The sequence below is a fragment of the Columba livia genome, chromosome 4 (genome assembly GCF_036013475.1).
Source record: "Columba livia isolate bColLiv1 breed racing homer chromosome 4, bColLiv1.pat.W.v2, whole genome shotgun sequence".
Taxonomy (NCBI): domain Eukaryota; kingdom Metazoa; phylum Chordata; class Aves; order Columbiformes; family Columbidae; genus Columba; species Columba livia.
The window spans coordinates 57,728,249-57,751,276 of record NC_088605.1 but is presented as its reverse complement, the minus strand read 5'-3'; the positions used below and the strand labels follow the sequence as shown (position 1 = coordinate 57,751,276).

At 39.3% G+C, this 23,028-nt stretch overlaps 1 protein-coding gene across 3 annotated transcripts; it reads left to right on the top strand.

Annotated features, from left to right (window-relative positions):
* Positions 1 to 2,253: 2,253 nt before the first annotated feature.
* MMAA (metabolism of cobalamin associated A) lies at positions 2,254 to 8,957 on the top strand. Of its 3 annotated transcripts, none has more exons than XM_065061943.1 (7): positions 2,254 to 2,871; positions 3,562 to 4,037; positions 5,114 to 5,236; positions 5,742 to 5,912; positions 6,242 to 6,327; positions 6,958 to 7,107; positions 8,602 to 8,957. In XM_065061943.1, the coding sequence occupies exons 2-7, from the start codon at positions 3,587 to 3,589 to the stop codon at positions 8,887 to 8,889; spliced, it is 1,269 nt and encodes a 422-aa protein (XP_064918015.1). In that variant the 5' UTR covers positions 2,254 to 2,871; positions 3,562 to 3,586; the 3' UTR covers positions 8,890 to 8,957. The 3 variants fall into 3 exon arrangements, with proteins under 3 accessions (XP_064918015.1, XP_064918016.1, XP_005499924.3); XM_065061944.1 differs by lacking the exon at positions 2,254 to 2,871 and adding an exon at positions 2,878 to 3,159; XM_005499867.3 differs by lacking the exon at positions 2,254 to 2,871 and adding an exon at positions 2,878 to 3,259.
* The last annotated feature ends 14,071 nt before the right edge of the window (positions 8,958 to 23,028 follow it).

Genomic DNA, 23,028 nt, shown 5'->3' with positions numbered 1-23,028 from the left:
ATTTTATAAGGATTGGGATTCTGTTGCACATTTTGCGTAGAGATCTGTGCCTCCGTGCACCCTTATCCCATGGCACAATACTGTAAGACAGCTTACAGGATGTTTGATTTTGCATTGCCTCAGAAGGAAGACTGCCATTTCATGAGTAATCGTCAGTACCATTTTCTTTAACATCTCGGGTAGACTTGCAGCAAGGAGTTTAAAACCACTAGAACATTTTCCTTAAATCTTGGACAAGTTTGCAGGCTGGGACAGCATAACTACAGGATACACATTTTTATTCTGACACCCCTGGTGAAAAGAAGCAGAGAGGACACAAAAGGGGACCTAATTTTCACATTAGAAAACCCAAAGGGGAAAAAAAAAAATAAAGGAAAGAAAGAAACAAACAAACAAAACACACCAAACCAAGAAAAAAAAAAAAAAAAAAAAAAAAAAAGGAAAATAAGAGAGAATCAAACAGGAGGCTGATGTGGAAAGTACCATCCTGACTATATCTCAGCTAGGATGTTAAGTGAATTAATAATAACTGAGTAAAGGAAGACATGAGCCAAGAGAACTCCATATGTTGGAGGTCAGAACGCACAAAGCGAGTCTGACCAAAATTCATAGGGCTGAGCATAATAAAGACCAAAAAAATACATTTGGTCACATACATTAAAAGACCATAGGGGAAAGATGTAAGCACTGTGTAATATGACAGAACATAGATAAAGGAAACTCTAGCTATGGTCCAGCTTCTAGAGAAATATTTTGCCTATTTTAGAAGAGATTACAGTAATATAGAATTGGAGATAGTAGAAGAGTGCACAGTTCTAGGAAACCTGTATAATGGTTATTCCAGAATATTGAAAGAAGGGCTGTTATGATGGGAAGTCTTCCTGTCATGTCTGATATCCAGGGACTATAGTGTCTGACTGGAGAAAAGCAAACTTGTTTATGAACAGAGTTGAAGGGAGGGGAAAAAAGATGTGACAATTCGGATTTCTACACCTCAGCAGTGTGCAAGGTCTTGAAACAGTTCTCGTAGGAAGAGTACTGTAAAACACATACTTGTTCACAGTCACATCAGACTGGCAGTGCAAGTGATGGACTGTATGAAATAACAAAGTTTTGTTCATAACTGCTGAATGCACAGTTCAATCTCATTCCTGTTATTCTGGTCCACAAGATTATCATAGACAGAATTTGAACAATCCATTCCCCTCTTCAGTGCTGGCAAAACTTGTAATTTTGTGTAACCATTCATCTAGTTCTTGCGACAAGCTCAAGGACAAAAGCATTCAAGATGAAAGCACACAAAGTGGAATAATATGTAGGATCAATGATCAGTGATGAAACCATAGCAGAATGACTTTTTTCTGTTCCTGCTGTTATTAAAATAATAGCAGGGATGTGCTACTGAGGTGTTTAAGCACAGCACTTGAAACAGAGAGTCTTAGAATCCTCGTTTAAGGAAGAGATGATGTGGATTCATGCAAACTCTGACGAATAAAGATCTGACTAAAGCGAAAGGCTACACAAGGCTATATTGAAATGGGGATTCTTTTCTCTTTCTGCTGTGGTTTCATCACATGCTGACAGGGTCATAAAATTGCCTGTTTTCTCAGTTCTGAAGAGTGGATTTTTCAGTTCTCTGTGTATGATCACCTTGTGGACTGGAATAATAGGAATAAGTTTAAATTGTGCATTCAGCAGTTAAGAACAAAACTTTTGTTATTTTATACGGTCCATCACTTGCACTGCCAGTCTATTAGGACTGTGAACAAGTCTGACGCATTCTAGGAAAGCGCTACTATCATTGTAAGCCATTAGTGGCAGCTCAGCTAGTGGATTGTGTGCATTTCTGCCTATTGGAAAAAATGCACGTACTTTAACATGAAGAGGTGCAGAAAAGGGCAGGTGAGATAACTAGAAAAATAATAACAACTAACAAAATGTGCACACACAACTACACACACGCACAGGAAAAAAACCAAAACCAAACCAACAGCACTACCACCACACACGCACGCACACAAAACCAAACAACCAAACAACATTTGATGAGATGAAATTCTAAAAGCCAGCTTTGTTTAACTCAGCAAGATGAAGACTGGAAAGAAATATTATTTAATAAACATGTTTTGGAATTTAAGCATTTCTTCTCCCTTTGTGCTACCTGAAATGAAATCAGGGAATAGTAAACCATTGTGCACAAATTCAAACTAGAATTTTGTTTAGATTTCAGACCAGGAGAGAAATGATGATATGCAACATCCTTCTTTACAAACGACAGGGCTGAGAAACTGTTATGTCAACATGGAAGTATATGTACTCATGCAAGGATCTGACATGAGTCTCCAGTGTATCTCCAAAGTGATCTGTTTGCCGCTGTTGTGTAGCTATAGCGTTTTTCATTAATCTGTAACGTTCCTTCAGAGAAACTTTATTTTTGCCCAGACTAGGTCTACTAGTTGTCTTCTGAGGTCTTGTCACCAGGCTGCACTGGAGTTTAGGGTCATGCTTTGAGACCGGGAAGAGGGTTCCATTGAGTTCGATGCGGAAGGACGCTGGTCGTAGGGTGGTGGGTCTCTCGGAATGCCTGGTGAAAGGCAAGGCCTCTATCGCAGCCACCGCCATCCTCCTGGGCCGCGTCCCTGACCCAGCCAACGGCCACGCTTTCCGTTAACGGCTTCGACGGGCCCCGCGAGCGGCTGGGCGGGGCCTGCCGGCGCATGCGCGGCGCTGCCTCGGCGTAGACCTTCGGGCGGGCCGTGGCCGGGAAGCCCGAGGCAGGGTGGGACCCGTGCCCCCCGTGGCCGGACAGCTTCCGGCTCAGCGTGAAGGCGTCACTTCCCTGCGGCGGGGCGAGGAGGCGGGGTAGCGCCGGTAGGTGCCGGGGCGGCTGGCGGGGAATGGCGGCCGCGGGTCATCCGTAGGAGGCCGGCGCGCGACGGCCCCTTCAACGGCCGCGGGCGGCCGTTGGCCCTGTCCCGGCTGTCTGATTGGCTGGGCGGCGCGAGCCCCCTCAGCCGCCCGCCTCGCCGAGTCTGGGTCCGGGCTGGGGAGACCGGTCGAGTGCGGGGCCGGGTCTGTCCGGGGGTTTGGGTGTGTACCCCGCAGATGGGCGGCGGTGAGGGCCGCCCTGGCTCCCTGGAGCACGTCGGGGGAGCCTGGGTGAGCCCTGCCCGGGAGGTTTCGGAAAGCAGCTGCGACGGCGGCTTTTGGGAAGAAGCAGCATATGGGACGCTCTGGGGGCCTGGATTTTTAGGGCTCTGTGCGTGCTCTTAAATGCTGTCTTATTTTAAAGTACTTTTTATTTATCTGCTTATTTGTAAAAATGATACCTTAATTGTTTAAGCATGATAATAAAGAGATGCTATGCTATTGAAGATTCTATAGCTTCTTTTCGTTTTGTTTTTTTGTTTGTTTTCAGTGGGGTTAAAGAATGACCTTTTTTGTTGTTTAAAACAGTAGGTATGGATAAAATAAAAGCTGATGCTTGTCTGTGTACATATGTTTTATTTGAGCCCTTGTAAGTGCTTTGAAGGAAGTAAAAATGTTTTTCTTTCTCCTTAGGGTGTCTGCAAACAGGAGGCAACTGATGCCTCTGGTACCTCTAATTTCAAACAAGATGAAGATCTCCTTTTTATTGCTGAGGTTCCCTCATTATTATTTCTCTAGAAGAACTTATTTCAAGAACTGTCACTTCACATCCAGAGGAAATTTCCTGTGTGTCAGATCTCTTATGCCAGTGCACCTCAATTGTACAAAATGGATGTGTTCATCAAATGTTTTGAGGAGAGAGCTGTGTCAACAAGTGGCCTCTGACCAGCAAACAGAGAGACTTTCTGACAGAGAACAGAGGCTCTTAGACAGACTTTACACTGGTCTCATCCAAGGTCACAGAGCTTGTTTAGCAGAAGCCATTACGCTTGTAGAATCAACTCAGAGTAGGAAGAAGAAAATAGCGCAGGTGCTTCTTCAGAAGGTATTATCCTACCACAGGGAACAAGAAAAGTTAAATCAAGGAAAGCCACTTGCCTTTAGAGTGGGTTAGTCCTTTTATGTCTGTCCAGTAATTGCTTTGACAGAATTACAGTCGTCACCTTTCATTATCACTGTTGTTCTTTAAGCATCATGGTCTGTAGTCATGGATCGTTGATTTCTTGTGATTTCTCTTGTCTGGTAGAAGCATGACTTGAGCTGGAAAATGCTTTTGAAAAAACTCTACAAATAATTGTTGTTTCTAGGGGGGGAGGCAGTTATTTGAAGGTTGTTTAATAACTATTATAAGCCAAAATGTTAGGTAGTTTGCAGCTAGGTAGATACAGCTGTTATCTACACTTAGAGAAGGATATAGTTGAGCAGATCTGTTATTTTCCCAAAGAAGGTGTTTTCTTGAGTACTTCCTGAATCCCTTCATCAATCCACAAAAGGAAGAATACGTACCTTCCCTTTTTATGGCCTTACTTTAAAGCAGCCTGCTTTTCAGCTGAGGAGACTTGAACCTGATTCTCTTGGAAACTGTAAAATATTTTTCCCTTGTGAAGAGATGGACTACTAAAGTACATCATGTCCAACTGTGATCTCTTGTGTGTGTACAAAGGTAGTAAGAACAAGAACATAGGATTGAGAAATACCTGATTGAGGTTAACCAGCTTATCATAGTTTGCATGCTTTGACATGTAAGTAAATCACCTGATTTTTTTAAAGTAACAGCTTTTCAATGTAACACCTTTTGCTTTTGAGTGTGTCTCTTATAAATAGCTAGTAGATCTGAAAAATACAGATTTAGGATTTTACGCTTTTAAAGTTATGAAGTATAAGTCAGTATAGATAAATTTATCTGGCCTCATTCCTTCCACTCTAAACAAACCTAATGTTTTGTTGGTATGGGTAGAATGAGGGGTGTTCAAGTCAGTGCTGCTGTGTTGGGTGGACCCAGGTAGCATATTTCAAGTCAATTACAACTGCTTAGTTGGGCCTATCAGTCCTGGCATAGCCTTTCATTTGTCTTTGTTGTGATACTGCGCTAAAGTACGAATTGTTACCAACTTAGGTGTTGATGGTGTTCATGTGATGTTTTTGATTCACAAAATGTTTTTTGTTTCCTAATATGATTATATAGGGTTGTCTGGTCCTCCTGGTGCTGGGAAATCGACTTTCATAGAATGCTTAGGGAAAATGCTTACAGAAAGAAAACACAAAGTGTCTGTGTTGGCTGTAGACCCTTCCTCTAGTACAAGTGGTGGTAAGTATGAATTAAAGTTTGAGTCACGTTTCTAATAATTTGTCAACTATAGGAGTATCTCTTTGAGGCAAATGGAGGAAAATTCAGGGACCTGTAAGAGTAAAATATTAAAAATAAATAGCAAGTTTTCATGTTTTTCCCACGTGATATGAAATTGGAAAATTTATATCAGTGTCCGAATTTTGTGAGGTTTCCTGTTTTCCGATGTACGAACATTGATTTACAACTTTTTGGTCTGAAACTTTACATAGCTGTGGTTTTATTTGTCTTTTTATTTCCCTGTGAATTAAGAAGTAGAAAGGCATTCATTTTTGCTTAAATTTCAACAGTGGTAATGCACATGCTAATTTTAAAATATTTAGGGAATGCTACAACTACTATTGGGGTATTCTTATGTGGCTGACTTTGTCCAAGAGATTTGTCTTTTTTCACTCATTTATTGGGGTTGGGGAGGGGAGTTTTGTTATTTTGTGCTTTTGAAATAATTTAATATTAAATATTTAAGGTTCGCTATTGGGTGATAAAACACGGATGACTGAGTTGTCAAGAGACACGAATGCATACATCAGACCATCCCCAACCAGAGGGACATTGGGAGGTGTAACAAGGACTACAAATGAAGCCATTCTGCTGTGTGAAGGAGGAGGCTATGATGTTGTTCTTGTGGAAACAGTAGGTATGTGCTGTGTTTTTCGTGTAATTATCCTCTTGTGATCTCTAAATAAGGTATGTTACTAAACTGGTACTTTCTGTTTTCTTTCATCTTTGATCTTCCTCATGCCTTCGTACATGGTTATTGGGTGAAAACAAATGCCTGTTCTGTCAATTTTCTAGTCCTACGCATTTTGTAAAAAACACTGTTTTGTAAAAACTGCTATATTTTGTGTTCTCTTTGTTTATTAGTGGGTTTTGTTCACAGTGCAATACTGGGATCTGTCATAATTACTGTCATTAGCATGACTGAAACTTTGCAATAAATGGTGAACTCTGGATTTAATTTTTTAGGTGTGGGACAGTCAGAATTTGCTGTGGCTGATATGGTTGATATGTTTGTATTACTGCTACCACCTGCGGGTGGAGATGAATTACAGGTATTTTTTGCTTTCTCTTATTAAGTACTACATAGGACTAGGAAGAGAAATTTAAATCCAAGATGTAGTATCTGACTCTGAGTCAGATATGCAGAAATTACATATCAAGAGCATCGTGTAAATTAAACTGCTACCACTGAAGTCTTTTCAGTGTCTTACCAATTTGTTGCACATTCAGGATCTGAATTCCCACCTACCCCTGCACCACAGTTTTGGAAGTATTAGGATGTAAGATTTTGATACTCTCTGACTTAGTCTGACCTATTTACTAGTTATACGTGATTTTAGGAAGTGGTTTCACATTATAGGAAAACTGAAATCAATATAATTAAAGTTTGCAAAACTCAGTCATGTTGTCTTTAAAGTTAGGTCTCTATACATGAAATATGTCATCTTGTAAACTGTGATATTCATATTTATTAGTGTTCTCGTGTCAAAGTAGAGTAATAGCTAGTCATGACTGAGGCCATTGGTGCTACTCTTGCATGACTAACACATACACCCATATGCACGCACAAAAAATTTAGCAGGAGTCACCAGAAACTAACAAAACATTTTGCCCTGATTTCTGTGATAAAGCAGCCTGTCACAGTCCTCAGTATTCATGATTTCTCTCCATGTTCCGTTTAGGGTATTAAACGGGGTATAATTGAGATGGCAGATCTAGTTGCTATAAATAAAGCTGATGGTGATTTAGTTGTGCCTGCACGGAGAATACAAGCTGAATATATTAGTGCTATGAAGCTGCTTCGCAAGCGTTCAAAGGTTTGGAGACCAAAGGTTTGTGTACTTCACTGTGGTTTCTGGGGCTTTTGGGCTGTGGGTTTTCTTTGTTTTGTTTTATTTTTGGTTTTTTTTGGGGTTTGTTGGATGCTTGGTTGGTTTTTTGTTGTTGTTGATGTGTTGAGGGGTGGGGGGTTTATGTGTTGGGGGATTTTTTTTGTTGTTGGTTGATTGGTTGTTTTTCTCCTGCAGAAAAAGCACTGGATGAGTTGGGATTGTTATCATCTCACCTAGCTATAGCAGCCTTACGGGTTTCTTTTATAAAACTTTCAGTTCTGTTGTTTAGTTTTGCACTGTGCTAGAGAGTTGATTGCTGCTGTTTCTGATTCAACTCTGATCTCAAAGTGTGACACATGAAACACTGCAAAGCCACAGTCCTGCCTCCCACCCTTTCAGTCCTGAGCTACAATCTCAACACCAGCAGCCTCATTGCTTACATTAGTGGAAGTGCAAAATTGTCTTGCTTTTTGTAAACTACATATATCTTAAATTGTCCCATTAGCTATTTCTACCTTTTTATAATTCTGAAGCCTGTGATTATGTTTGTTCTTTTACTGGTTCGTGTGTTTCCTTTATTGCTTTGGTATTTTTTTAACTTCTCATGATAAAAGTTCCTGGGCAAGAACTTGATCTGCCTGTGTGTGCAGTGTCTAGATTATTGGAATTCTTATCCTGTGGGCCTTTAGTATTAATCCAGTATTCCAGCTATTAAAAGGTTATGGTGAATTAAGCACACACATGCACACCCTCACTCTGTTTATTTACGTACACGTGTATGTAAAGGAGATTTGCTCTACCCTGTTACTAAAATTGACCCATTGCATTAAGTTTCTACCAGTTGGGTTGCCTGAGGCTTAGCCATCATTTTGTAATTTTTGTTTCTAGATCTGATGAGAGGTCACATCTGGTAAATGTGACCCAGAAGAAGGAAAATATTGATGTGTAAGGGCACTGTCCTATCCATTACATTCGAGAAAGAGACACCTTTTTTTAAAAAATTTTTCGAAGTTCCATTTAAAAGATCATAATGGGTGCCTGAAATATTTTTGGCGAAATTAATTTCTTGTCTGGAAAGCAAACACAAAATAGCCAAAATACTTCCTTTCTTGAATATTTTAAGTGCAAATGGGTAGCTACAAGTATATCTACCAGAATACGTAATGAACTCTACATTTAAGTAAAATAGCAACGCTTTATCTTTAGCTAAAGGACTTATTTAAAATAATTCTCACTTGTTATACAAGCAGTTGGACAAAGTCTGTTTATCCCAAGTGCTAGGGCCTACTTAGAGCTGGTAGAATTCCAATTATTTAAAAAAAAAAAGAAAAAACAAAATTTTTAAAAAAAAAGCAGTCCAAAAATTGCATAGAGCTTTGTGAAGTGAGTGTACTGAAGCCAGTTTGCCTTACACATTTCTTAATTTTCATGCAAGTAATTGAACCCTTAAGCCCAGTAGTTACTCATCTTTAAAAATTCTTCTGAATCCAACAGGTAATGCGCATCTCTTCCAAAACTGGAGAAGGTGTCTCAGATATGTGGGATAAAATGACAGAATTTCGTGACCTTATGCTCACAAGTGGTGAGTTGATTGCCAAACGACGGAAACAGCAGAAAGTGTGGATGTGGAACCTCATCCAAGAAAATATGTTGGAGCATTTCCGGAGTCACTTGGCAGTTAAGGATAAAATTCCACTTCTAGAAGAAAAAGTCCTTCGTGGTGTCTTGTCTCCTGGGCTGGCAGCTGACCTGCTACTGAAAGCGTTCAAAGATGGTCTCTAAGCATTATATTCTACTCTGTTCTTGTTAAGTGCCTTATGTAAACATGAACATTAAATACGTTTTTCCTATGTGTGGATTCAAATGTTTTTTTACAGTGGACATTCATACCTATCCAGTACTCTGCAAAGAATACTGGGCAAATAATTTAGGCCAAAAAAAAAAATACTATGGGATTCTGTACATGTTATGGTCATGACAGATCCAAGCACTCACTCTGAGATTACTGCAAGACTATACTGGAAAAAAGTAAATTTTCAAGTGTTCTGTTTGTATAGCCATAGATGTGTTGGTCTAAAATGTATGCCCATGTTGAAGTGTGACTGGTTTTGGAAGGGTGAGAGAGAAACGTGGTGTTGCAGAGTTTTATTTATGGAACCACCTTAGAGCAGTTGTCACTGCAGCTTTCCATTCTAATATGACATCAACTGTTGCCAGTATGGATTGCTTTTTCCTGTCTCACCTTGAATGACAGCAAGAATGTTGGACTCCCTGGCAGCCCTTGACCACAGTCTTAGTTTTAAATAAATTGTGTGCATAGAAATAGAATACAGTGGTGTTTGGTCCCTGTTTGGAGGCTATAGTTAGTATACAGTAGAAGAGGGGAATTTTAACCATCCCTCTTCATAAATAGATGTTTTAACACAAAAGTGAAATTTAATCAGACTTTAAAATGCAGACATCAAATGGAAAAATTGTCACCCATGATGTTTTAATAGAAAATGTCTTTATACTGGAATTGATCTCTAGTAATAATGGTTTGAGGTTTTCTGATCTCACTAAACCAAGTTCTTAAAGTTCAAACAAAGTGCCCAATCGTGTTTGGGATTTTTGTTGCTGTGTGTTTTTTGTTTTGTTGTATTGGTTGGTGTTGGTTGTTTTTTTTTAATTTCCCTTAAGAACTAAGCTGGAGGAAGCTTTTTCTAAGCCGTAATCTATAAAGCACAGCTCACCTGGTAGCTACTAAATTTGAAGAGTAGTGCAGAAAAGTGCAGATTTTTAGGAACCTGACAAAAAAGCAGCAAAATAGGAGATTTGTGTCTAGTCTTGCTTTCATGAATCGACCTTTTTGGAAAAAAAAAAAAGTTGGAAGCAATGACTTTTATAGTCTTGATTTTCTGGACACATACTAAATGGGATGGTTGTTTCATTTTTACTTTAGCTTGGTTTTAGCTGTTTGGCTTCCTGAAATGTATGTATTTGAGAGTGCATTTGAGTTTTAGTAACCTGAGTCTGGGTTTTTGAGACAAGTACCAGTAAATTGGTTTATTTAGATGCTTTTTTTTTTTTTTCCTGAGTAATATTTTATTTTCCTTTTCCCATCCCTGTCATTGTATTGTGTTCCTAGTTAAGTTTATTCCTTCTTGCTCAACCTCTGTGCTTCAGAATTTTCATTCCAACCTAGATATAGTTTGGCAATTTAAGTGTTGAAAGTGCTAAGGATTTTGTATGCTCTGGTTTGTGAAAGTGGTGGATACTAAACAATGCAGAAGAAACCTCCATCCTCAGTGCTAGCATTTCAGTTATTATTCTGTTGTATGATGGTTTCCTCTTTTATTGTCCATATATCTTTACACCAGAAGTGTGACCAGAAAGTAAAAAGCAAACAGCAACATAAAGTAAAAAATAATTTGTAATTAAAAACAAGGATCCCCAGGTATATTTGGAGTGAAATTCTAACAAAGAGCATCGTGGTGTTTGTGGGACAGGGAGCTAGGGCATTTGTTAAGAAATTTTGCACCACTGTAGCTGGTATTAGTGGTTTCCACCACTTACATTGTCAGAACTTCGGTGCTGTGACCCCCTTATTCCTATTTCTTAAACTGCGAATCCCAAATGAGTAATTCAGGATTGCTGCTATCAGTTACACAGAACAAACTGAAGGGGTGGAAGAAGCACAGGAACTTCGTTACATGCTGAGTTGTTGTGAAAAAAAAAGGAGCACTTAGAAGCTTTTTTCATTTAAAACCAGTTTAGGTCTCTATTGAATATAACAGAAAGTGCCCCAAACCAAAACCAATGTCTACTTCCTTTCAGCTTTAAAAATTAACTATTTTGATGGTACCTAGTAGAAGAAATGACATCCTGGTGGAAAATGAATTAATGAGAGCAGCAGCATCCTAACTGGTGAGTCCTCAAATTTTTGATAGTCCATTTGTTTCAGGTGACAGCTTTTAAGGTGTCCTTATTTGTGCGTATCTGTTAGATCAAACCCTTATTATTTTATTTTTCTATGAAAGAATGCTGTTTTCCATGTTTGTTACATGTGAGCTAGAACCTGTGGTTTTGTTAAATGACAACTCCTCAAGCAGAATACGTTTTACCATTCCTTCAGGATGTGTTTTCTGGACACAGATCTGTCAATCCACTGAAGCGTTAGGCTTTTCTCATTTTGTTGCTTCTTTTGAAGTATCTTTAATTTACTGATGAACTCTTAGGAGAAGACAGTGTAATGGCTTAAGCAACTTCTACTTTTAATTCAACTGCATTTTCCTCCTGAAGTAGAGTGTCAAATGAAAATTAGATTTGCCTTTGTTATATGTTCATTTGTGCCTCCTCTTTCAGGAGGCAGAGAAACAGCTTTATACTGAAAAAGTGCTTCGGAAATGGCGCAATACAGAAGGGTCCCTGCTTTGTTTTTCAGTGATTTCCCTAGCAAATTGAAAAGCCATACTGAGCAAACTATAAACTGAGCCTCACATCTGAGAATCAAATAGTTCATTTTATAGCTTGCAAAATTTTGCTGTGACATGTTTTGGAGTCAACTGTTGTTCAGTTAATTATGCAGTTTTCTTTATGTCCTCACAGGCTGGGGAAATGCATTGTCTTCAGAAATACTGCATAGCTTTGGCTGGTAGGCTGCAATTTAGTAAACAATTCAGTATTTCCTAAGAAGGGGAAGATTCCAGCTCATAATTTCTAGTTCTGTGGGATTAAATGGGATAAAATGCATTAAAACATTGTCATTCAAGTAAACAGGCTTCTGAAAAACATAGTAAACAAATCTGTTGAGTGGGATGTTGACATAGTTGCTGGAGTTGTTAAGTTGCTATCATGGTAACATTTAAAACCACAGCTTCTGCAGAACAGTGTGAGAAATTACTATAGCTTTATGAGAAAATACGAGCAAGCTTAAGTTTATAGCTAGAGGTATGACAAATTGTTAGGCAAATCGATACGGTAGGTAAAGAACGAACTCTTCAGATACGGAAACTTTGGTGTCCTACAAACCCTTGCAATTGTATATAAGTGTGAAACTTCTCCCCAGGTCCCTGTGTAATAGGTGTTTATATTGCTATTTCACAGCTGGAAAATCAAGTGTGGTGAGATCAAGTGATTTACCCAGGACTCAAACAGGTCAGTAGAGCTTAAGGGTTACAGTTCAGGAGTCTTTACTCCAAGCCCTATGTATATTTACGGCAATGTTACTTAAGGTTGAAAAAATGCTCTTAGCAAGTTCATGCTCCGAGTGTGACTTATTCCTTTCATATCTAATCTCTCTGTTTCCAGTGACAGGACCCCGTGACCCCTTCTTGACTACAGTTCTGTCGTAATGTCCTGCTTTAAGTAGTAGAAAACTTTTCCTTGATATCTAATCTGCCCTCGCCTTTTGTAAATGCATTACTTCCTGTTAGCATGCTTGTTTGGTCTTTATGTTCTCCTCACATACTGTTGTTTCTTTATGTGTGAAATCTGCAGTGTGTTTGCTGTCTTTTTGTGAGTTTTGAGATTTTTGGAGGTGGGGATTGAGCAAAGCTAAAGAATACAAATGAACTTTATTATTTTTTTAAATCCCATGCAGTTCCATTCCTAAAATTTTCTTTCTTAAAGTAATGTGGCAAGACTCAATTATTGACTTGCTCTGTGCTGGTGTAAGCATCCTTCTTTCCCTTTTACTTGCTCAGAGTGCTCTATTGCTCCCACCTTAGATACACAGTTGAGAAGTAATGTTATCTGTGACTTAATATGAGAAACATTTTTACAGAGCTTAATGCTTCAGTAACTATTCCTGCTGGACTATTCTAAAACACATAGTATTTGAAATATTATTGAACAGAGGTAGATAAAACATGTATTTAAAGAGAAATCAGTGTGTTTTCCTGGAACTTATGATTTGGACAAACTACAGTGCAGCGGTTAGCTAACAACAGGGTTCCTCTTCCAAAAAAAACACTGTCTCACATACTCCATGGTCACATTCCTTACAGTTTATTTAAAAATAGCCCACACAACCCATATTAGAACATTAACAAAAATTGTGGGTTGAGAATAAAAATTTCAAAAGGAAAAACTCATAAGCAATTCTGTTCACTGCTGCCATACCAGGGTATGCTTCAGCTGGTGAACAAATAAAGAAAAGAGGAACTGACATTCATGGTAGTCTATGGAGAAGATACAGCAGCGAGAAGAGCATGTACTCTATTTTTCTCTTCTTTTTTCCTCTCATGGGAGCCTAAGAATTATCTTAGACAATTCACTGGCAAGCCTCACAAGCTGATGTGATCCACAGTGTTTGCTGTGTGAGATTTACAATAATGATAAATTCAGTACCTTTTTTTTGTCTTTTGGATTTGTGTATTGAGGGGGACCAGCCTAGTGCAGACACTTGTCCTTTGGAACTAGGTGATTTTGTTTGTAATCGCACTCTAAGTGGGGAAAAGCTAGAAGCCCTTGTAGTTTGAGTAAATGATTGTTCACTTCTAACAATCAGAATGTGTGATGAGATTCCTGTATTTTTCCTTAAAATACTATGGCAAAATGACTTCCTGCTGTATATTAGTTACTTTCTATGCCTTCATTTTTTCTCATGTTTAGATCTTATCCAGTGTTAGTATAAAAAGGCTTTAATTCAGTTATGCACCTTTTAAAATTACTCAAATATGCATAAAGTTATTCAGGGATTAACATTATTTTTGCTTTGTTCCTTCAATTGAAAGTGACTGTTATATCCTAAAGATTATAACCTGTTATAACCTCAGATGACTGAGCTGACCTGCACTGTGGCAGACTGCTATGACTGAGGATGCACAATGAACATACAATCTTAGAATCGTTTTGGTTGGAAAAGACCTTTAAGATCATTGAGTCCAACTGTTAACCTAGTACTGCCAAGTATGCCACTAAACCATGTCCCTAAGAACCACATCTATGTGTCTTTTAAATGTGTCCAGGGATGGTGACTCAGCCACTTCCCTTGGGCAGCCTGTTCCTCTCACTGAGTTGTGACTTGCAGGATTACCAAGTCGCACTCCTAAAGGTTTCTCTCAGCCCTGAATCTATGACACAAAGATCCTGTTTGTGGTTTTCTAATTTCATCTGCGGAAGACAAGAGTAATGTTAGGTTTTATGACATGTTGCTTAGCAGCGCTGATCAACAAATGTACAACCTTTTCTTTTCCTGTAACCTTGGTGAACCCAGGCTTGGACAGAGCTCACCAGCAGAAGGCAAGGATTTCTGAAGTCATGCAGAACTGTTGTTCAGTGTCTGTTAGCAGTACCTGTGGCAAACAGGCTCTTCTTGAGTCCTTCATTACCCTTGCCCTTAAGTCTGTGAAGAAAAAGGAAGGTGTGGAAGCTGGGAAGTTTAGAGACAAACCAGTTGTGCTAAACTGCCGCTTATGTGGAAAAGGAGTTGAGCTGGTTCCCGGGTTGTGATGTCAGACCCCCTCTCATGGCAAGAGAAACAGACTTCAGCCATGACAGTAAAGATTATTCTTATGTAGAGAAGCTTTCCCAGTATTTTGGAGTAGGTAAGACAATCCACAGAGGAAAGGGCAATTAGGGTGGTGAGAATTTCCTGATTTACCTATTTTAGGAGGGATTTCACAAACTGAACTAGAAGGGATATTGAGTGTGTTTGAAAATTATTAGGGATCTGCACTGAATGTAGATACAAAAGGCAGTTGTGTTGTGGTTAGGTTTGTTTGTTTAAATTTGATCAAATCTGGCAAAGCCTGTAGAGTAAGAGCAAAGAGTAAGTTTCACCTTACTTGTTTCACCTTACTTCTAAACTGTACATTGTTAGTCTACCTGGACAAAGGATCTTTAGTGACATCACAAACTGCAACAATTTATGTGCCTTATGATGTCAGAAGCTTAGACTAGGAGCTTTTACTATTACCCAGATGTTTGTCTTTAACTTCTAGATACAAGTAAGAAACAGTAAAGTATTTGTATACTTTCTCTGCCAAAAATGCTGCGATTCTGAAACATTTAAGCTTTGTGGACATTATATGGAAAATAATGCGTTTTCAGTCTGCTGGTTTCCTCTCCCTTACTTCTCCCCTCTACCCACACTTCAGGATTTGTTGACAGCTGTTAACAGCAGTACAGGTCAACATATTAAAAGGTCAGCATGTGTTTCACAAGACTTTTATGCTCCAGTGTCACTTCTCTTCTGAAGTTCAGAGAGAAACTCTGCTGTTCAGCTGTCCCAGTCTCATAAAATACATGAAAAGTACTAATATTGCTCTAGTTGTGCAATTGAGATCAGATATTCCAGAAAAGGCATCTACAGAAAAAAGTGTTTCCTGTCCTATGTGTCGTGTCAAATGCACGGCAAGTGTATGGTATCTTACAGAGCTCAATCAAATAAAATGAACAGCAAACTGGAATGTGAATTATGTTACAAATATTGCCCCTCCCCCTCTCCCCCCTTTTTTTTTAATTGCACAAATTTCAGGTGATCTGCCTGGAAATCCTGGCTGCTGAGACTACAATAAATGGCTTTCCATGATCTTGCTTGCTGAATAGAGCAAATTTTGTTCACCAAAACAGGATTTTTTTTTTTTTTGAGCTGTTAATATGATCTGTCTGTCTGCAGTGAACAACTGCTAATATTTGATATCTGCAGTGTTCAAAACAAGTAGTTGAAGTCACATTGGTAACTTCTGATTTACAGGAGGAGGGAACTTAGGTCAAAATAAATAATATTTTAAAAACCATTTCAGTAAAAGCAAAAATCTTCTTTGTTGCTTGTAAGTGGTGTGATGACTGGTTCTTTCTGTGTGCAGTGGTAAAAGAACCTGAATAGATTGGAAAGTTAATGCTTCCAACTTTATATAATTGAAATATTGTTATCCTTCAGCTTTCCTTTTAGCCATCTATTAGAATGTGGCATTTTCTTATAAGTGAAAAAGTGTCTTTACTGTGAGACTCCAGTGCTGTCATTCTCACATCTGCAACAACCAGGCAGACCATGCCCACTGTACAGCACTAGTACAACCGAAACCCACTTCTATTTCTGTATCAAGATTAATCAGTTTTTCTCAATCACGACATGTTAAACAGGGAGGTCCCACGTTAATGTCTTGCAGGATGCACGAGGCTTTCAGTTTAGCTTCAGACACTGCTCCACACACCCATTCCCACCCCACACAATTCCTTGCTGTGCATTTGCTCATTTTTGAGATGCTACTGTTTCTCCATACCCTGACATCCAGAAAGGACGTCATTTGAGCACATGCCTCAGTGTGATTGAATTGGGGCCCCAAAATAAAGGCTGCCTGAGTTTTGTCCCAGTAGATGAGTCAGTTTTCCATTTTGAGGAAATAAATTCCACATTTAGTGAGACAGGAGATTTCAGAGGGATAACTGGAATAATTAAAATACTCTTGTTTGGTCCACTGCCAACTCTTTCATCTTAGAAAACCTTGCTCTGCAGACATGCACAGATCCTATAAATGAATCTAGTCTGGATAGTTCTCATCTAACATTTTGAACATGTATCACTTAGTGAGCATCTAAGGTGCAGGGAGGTTCCTGTGGGACAGTTTCAATGGGTTTTGTTTTTTTTTCTTTATTGGCTGCTGCTTAAGATTAAGACTAAGTGGATCCTCAGGTTAGCATGGCATCCCCTCATATAGATTGAATCATAAAATCACCCCAGAAGAAAATATTTTTAAAAGCAAGACTTCTATAACTTACAAAGAAAAATAATTTTGCATTGAATATATGAAATACAGATTTAAATATTGCACAAACTGGATAGAATTAAGGCTACTCTTGTTTTTCAGCTCCTAAATCTGAAAGCATAACATTTTCTCTCCTGTGTTTATCTAGAGCGTATTATAGGAAACTACCTTGTTTGCATACCAAGAAATTGCAATGGAGAGAAACAAATTGCTACAAATGACCAACGTTTATCTTTTTACTCTGAAAATTACTCCTCAGCCAACTTCTTAGTAACTTCATTTTCTAGCTGATTCTTGATGAAACTCTGCCAGCGAAAATGAAATTGCTTAGAAAGTGTTTTTAGGACCAACCTGCTGAACGGGCACCGACTGCGAGCGGGAGCAACAGCGGTCGGTCCCTCTGGGTTGCAGTACGTATAGAGAGCCCGAAGATGGGGCTGTATAGCAGCGCTCAGCCCCGCCGCGCTCTCTGCAGCATCCCAGCTGGTAGGCAGGGAGCTCCTCCGCGGGGTCACACCGCAGTACGGGTGCGTTTGCCCCAGATGAGGGTGCGCTGGTAAAAGGCTTCCTTAGCAACTGCCTGGTTTCTTGACCCCCTTGACTCGGGCTACTGATTAAATTGAGGTTTTTTCATTAAGTTGTCAGGTAAAAGAAAATTAATTCCAAAATGTTGCGTGAACAAGTTGTAGAAGCAAAAGTGATCATCAGGGCCTGTGTGTTCACATCAAGGTGTTCCACAGAAATCAAAACTTTCTACCCAGGAGAAGAAATGTCTCTCTTTCCTAGGTGTTAGACCCAGTCACTTTTTATATAATACATATTCCCGTCCTTTGTTTTCTGTATATATCCATGGATCCAAAGCCCAGGTCTACAATTTTGCCTTAGTTCAATCTGAAGAACATCGATAAGCTATTTCTGGGCACTGTTAATTAAAATCAGTAAATGCAATCTGTCAGTGGAAACATATTAAATATTAAATTCAAACATGGATTTCAATAACTGCTATAATTTATTTCTTACAAAACTTGAATCCTGTCATGCTTAAACATCTGTGTCAAATGTATTGTGGTCTATCTGTCTGAAGAAACAAAGTGCTTTTAAATAATAGCTAAAGAGTTTTCGAGGGCATTTGAGGATCATCACGATGGAAAAACAGTGTTCACCTGGGGAACTTCCTCACATATATGTGGGTGTGGTGTTGTGGCTTTCAGGGAAGTCACTTTATTTCTGAAGAACTGGGGATGCAGATTTGGTAATCTGAGTTGTGCTGTTAGTTACAAATGGAATTTCCTCCAGCGGGATGGGTCTTGAGCCATGAGTTAAGTTTTATTTGGAAGCTGTAGGTGAAATTATGAAAGGGGGTTATTAGTCAACTTTCAAATATTGTATAGGTATATAGCCTTTTCTTTTGTAGTGAGGCAGAAGTGAGATGTTGAAAATAACTTGATCTCTGCTCCTCAGAAAAGAGTTAAGTGATTGCTTTTTCTAAGTTGGGAGTATAGCCTTCCTGTATTTTTATTGTGTGCTGCTGCACATTCCTGTAATTTGGAAATGGATCAGACCGTTTCCCGCCTTTTACCGCAACTTGAGAGGGTTAAGCCTGGGAATATTTTGCCAAAGCAAATTAAATAATACGTGTTTTCAGAATGACTTCATTTAGTCATGACTTCTATTTATTTAGAGTGAGAGAGAAAGAGCTGGTGTTGTTACAGTGTCTGCTCTATTTTTTTAATCTCTGTAACTTCCTATAACCCAACTATTCTTTTTGACCTTTGAAATGTACCAGACTGCATAAACTGAGTATCTACTGTGTGTTCTGCTCGTCCTAGTAATTTTCATCTTATGGTCTCTGCATGCTGTTATTTTAGGAGCATCCTTTGCCATTATGTGAGTTGTTAACATCACTCCAAATTCTGCTGGCATGTAGGTGGGAACAAGTACTGAGCTTTTCTTTCTTGTGTGTTGAGAAACTCTTTGTCTAAAATCACTGACAAGTTAAATGTCACTAAGTGGTGACGTGTAGCCTAAAGCTAGTGACTGTAAGTTCTCACCTGAGAAATGGGAATCTTGTAGCTCTGCTCAATACATTCTTCCAGCTGCAGCTGAATTTCTGCTGTGTTAAAATCCTTACACAGCTCCAGCAACGTGTCACACTGATCTGGCATTTTTGCATTCACAAAGCTCTGCTCAAATACTTGAACTTGGCAAAGCACTACACAGAGCTGAGAGGTAGGCAAGTGTCACTACAACTTCACAGAAAAAGAAACAGTCCCCAAGAGGTTAAAGTGACTTTCACTCCTCATGCAGCAAGTCTACAGTGGAGCTGGAATTACAGCTCCTGAAGCTCCTGGCTCAAGATACACTACAATGCTGTGGAGAAAGGTCATTGCCCAAAATAGTACAGAAGGTTCCTGTTTGTTATTGATAATAGGGCAACAAAGGGCCCTAGATGAATTAATAGGTCAGTGTATAATGTCCTTAATAATACATAATTAGCAACCTTGCAAAAATGGATACATGGCATTTTTCTGGGGCAGTATCACTTCCACAGTTAGTTTTGTCTACTGTACTCTTGATAGGTATTTTTGTTTTGGCTCTTCTAACATCACTTTAATTAAAGTAAATGGGGACATTTACAAAGTAGACACAAATAGCCTCCCTATTAACAGTCACATTACAGTGCACATTCCACTCACCTTTCAGGTAGTACAGCTCCTCTGCTGCAATCACTACATGTTGCTGGGCCCACAGACAGCAGTCGGGACATTCTTCTCTGCCACTTTGAAGCTGTCGAGCAGAGCTCTGTCTGCCTGGGGAGAATATCGAGGTAAGAGAGGATTTTGATGGCAATGTTTTCCCTGTGTTGTGTGAGTGGGAGCCAGTGCTAGCACACCCAGACAGCGTAGGAGCTGAGGTACAAGTGTGGGAGTATGCAGAGGTGCTGGATCTGGAGATGGTCTTTAGGCCTTACAGGGAGGAAGGCAAACCCTGTGCTCCCCCAGCAGGACAGGGTAGAGGATGCTGAATACTTGTGAAGAGTTTTTCATAGAGATTTGGTTCCTGCCACTCCTCAAATGTCACTGGGGCTGGGTGGGGTATCTGGTAGGTATTGCTGGAACTTACATGTTTGTTTGGTTTTTTTTAATCTGACTTTTATAAAAAGCTGTTAATCCCTTTTGAATTTATCTGCTTCAGCAGTGTACTTACTGAAGGTTTCTGTTTCTTTTTTTTCCTCTAAACGAATTATTTGAACTGCTAGTTTACTTAGCAAAATCAAAATAGTCACAATAGTGAGTATGAAGCTTGCATTTATTTATTTATTTATTTATTTTACTGAGCACCTAAATCTATGCATCTGCAATTGAAAGAAGAACAAAACAATATTTTCTCTTGGCCGTGTCTGAAAAATTGCAGTGAATAATGTCAGGAAGAATGACATTCACAAAACCAATCGTTATCAAATCAATTTATTCGGCCCTGGATTGGTTTGACTTAGGGTGAAGTGTTTCCAAACAGGTAAACACCAGGAAAAAGGAAAAAAAAAAAAAAAAAAGGGCAAAACAGAGATAGAAGATTAGGAAAACAAAATGTGTAAGGAAAGTTAAGAAACTAGAGCATGTATAGTATACAGACATGGTAAGGGTGCTGTTCTCTCATCTTTATATCTGCAGGTAGATGTATTTGAATTAACTAAGCAATAGGAGCTTTATGTGCTGCATTTTCCTTTTAATGCTTGTTGGCTGAAGTAATTGGATCTATTGTTGTGGGCACTGGGAATGCCAGTTTGGCTCTTATGGTCACTGACTTGTGAACATGACCTACTGGAGGTCAAAGCACTGGAAAGCTTGCTCTGTTTAACTCTCAGAGCTGCCAGTCATAATAGTTATTGCTTTGCAAAGACAATATAGATGTTCGCTGCCTCTATCTAGTTGGCTGTTCATGGTGGGTTTTTTGATGATTTTTTTTTTTGGTTGGTTGATTTTTTTTTTTTTTTACTAATTCGTCTCTTTAACTGTTTTCAGGTGGATTCAGATTTTTTGGAGTGTGTTTGTTTGTTTTGTTTTTTTAACTACAGTTAAGTTTTCACAACTGAAGTTGGTTAAATAACTGATCACAGATTGAACTGTAAATGTTAATCAGTCTTTTTGAGTGATGCATCCTACTTTCATTCTTCTTGGTAATAAGTCACCAGACATAGTGAAACAGTCTCACGTAGGAAAAATAGTGTACATTCAGCAAGAGAGAAAAAAAAATAAATCTCTTGTGATTGATGCCAAATGATTCATGGTAAATGCTGAGGGCTACATAATTTTGGTGTTGAGTACGTCTGCCTTCCCTACTAGGGAACTGCAGAGAGACCTCAGTAAAAACATCCTACAAAAAAGAGACAAATCATCTCTTCGGAGAGTCTCTCGGTTCATGCTTTTGGTCTCGCCATTTGGGCAGGGCGAAGCTTGAGTCCCTGTGGCAGAAAGGGAGATTTCAGGGCTTGTGTTGTTTGTATTTTTCTGGCATCGGTGCCTTAGTGGTTCTTCTTGGTATGAATCCTTTCCAAGAGCTAGGGGAGTTGCTGTTAGTCCTCAACTTTCCTCCTGCAAATCTGCAAAAACATGTAGAATTTTAACACCAAGCACGACATGAAACAACTCATAGGCTTTGTGATCCATCACCAGATCTGCTGGAGTTACAGCAAAGCAGTCGTGGCATTGGTGACTAGATCACCTCCTGTAAGGTTTACATTCCTGTATGGTTCAGATGGAGAGAGCTGTACTTCCTCAGGACTTCTTTATCTCTTCCTAAAAAACTTCTGTCATGCGCTAATCCACCAAGGTATAGCTACCATATTGCCCCTATAAAAGTTTCAGTTTGAGCTTGTTTGAATGCTTTCATTTATTTTCTTTAATAGTGGTGAATAGCCTTCTTGCACCACACTGCTCCTTAAAAATGCTCACATTACCAGCTGAAATCTTCATCTGCTGTAGGGCCGTGTGGGATTTGTGGGCAGGCTTACTCTCTCAGGGTAGTAGCGATGTTTTTCTGGAATTAGAAGAGATTAGACCTCCTTAAAACTGGACTCGTATTTACAACAGATCTGCATATTTTTACATATTGCTAGAGAGCCTTATTTTATCTCTGCTGCTCTGTGCTGAGGGTAAGCAGCATGCTGCATATCTGCCTGCACTTGTTTAGAATTGATGCGGTGCACTGTGTGTTGTACTGGGATTTACAGCCAACGTAAAAGGAACAACCACTTGTTGCCATCTTTTTTCCCCCCTCCTCAGTATGTCTAACTGTTCACTCTTCCTTCAGAAGTAAGTGCATCGGGCTACTCAGAACCAGGGAGAATATGCTAAAGAAAACGTTGAGCAGAGTCCTAAATCAATTGCCTCAGGTCTCATTTTCTTCTGGGTTCTGTACTTCTGTCTTGGTTTTGACCAGGACTTTTTAATATATAAAAGATTTTGCAGCTGGAGGAGAGGACATGCACAGCTGGCAGGATCAAGACTCCCAGCTGTTGTGTAAATAACCTTAAGGGCATAACTTTTTTCAAGAAGCCTCTTTGTGGTTAAGTAGTTCAAGGTATTAGTCAGGAAACCCAGGTTCTGTAGCCCCAACAAATTCAAATCCATTTGGATTCTGCTTCCCCCCTCCACCTTTATTTTTCCTTGATATCTCTTGTTTACATGGTTTGGCCTTGCTGAAACTATCTATCCCGCAAGTTTTCCTTCTGCTCATATTTTAAGATTCTCATGAAAGGTGTATTTCTGCAGTCTTTCTGGCAGTGAGTCGCACTATTCATTGTTTCCCTTTTCTTTACTTCTGTCTGTAGATGGAAAGCTGCTGGAGCCAGCGTGAAATTCATCTTTTAATTATTAAGAGCAAAATCCCGCTTTGCAAAGATTCTCTCTTTCCTTCCACACAGTATCTTTGCATCACTGTCTTCTAACTCATTTGGCAAAAGCTGACAGACCTTTCTCTAGCCGGAGATGGCTGGAGGCAGTTTGAGGCACCTGGCAGATGCAGCCCTCTTCACCAGTGCTAGAGGTGATAAGGGAAAGCACATTTTTCAGCTGGTGTTAGAAAAGGACCCTCACTAGTCCCTCGCCCAAAATCCTGATGCTGAACTTCTATCATGCACCTGAGCAGCTGGTGTCATGGTATGAAGTCTTTATTTATAGATGTATGTAAATAAAAATCAATCTTCCTCTACAAATTGTCAAATTGTATT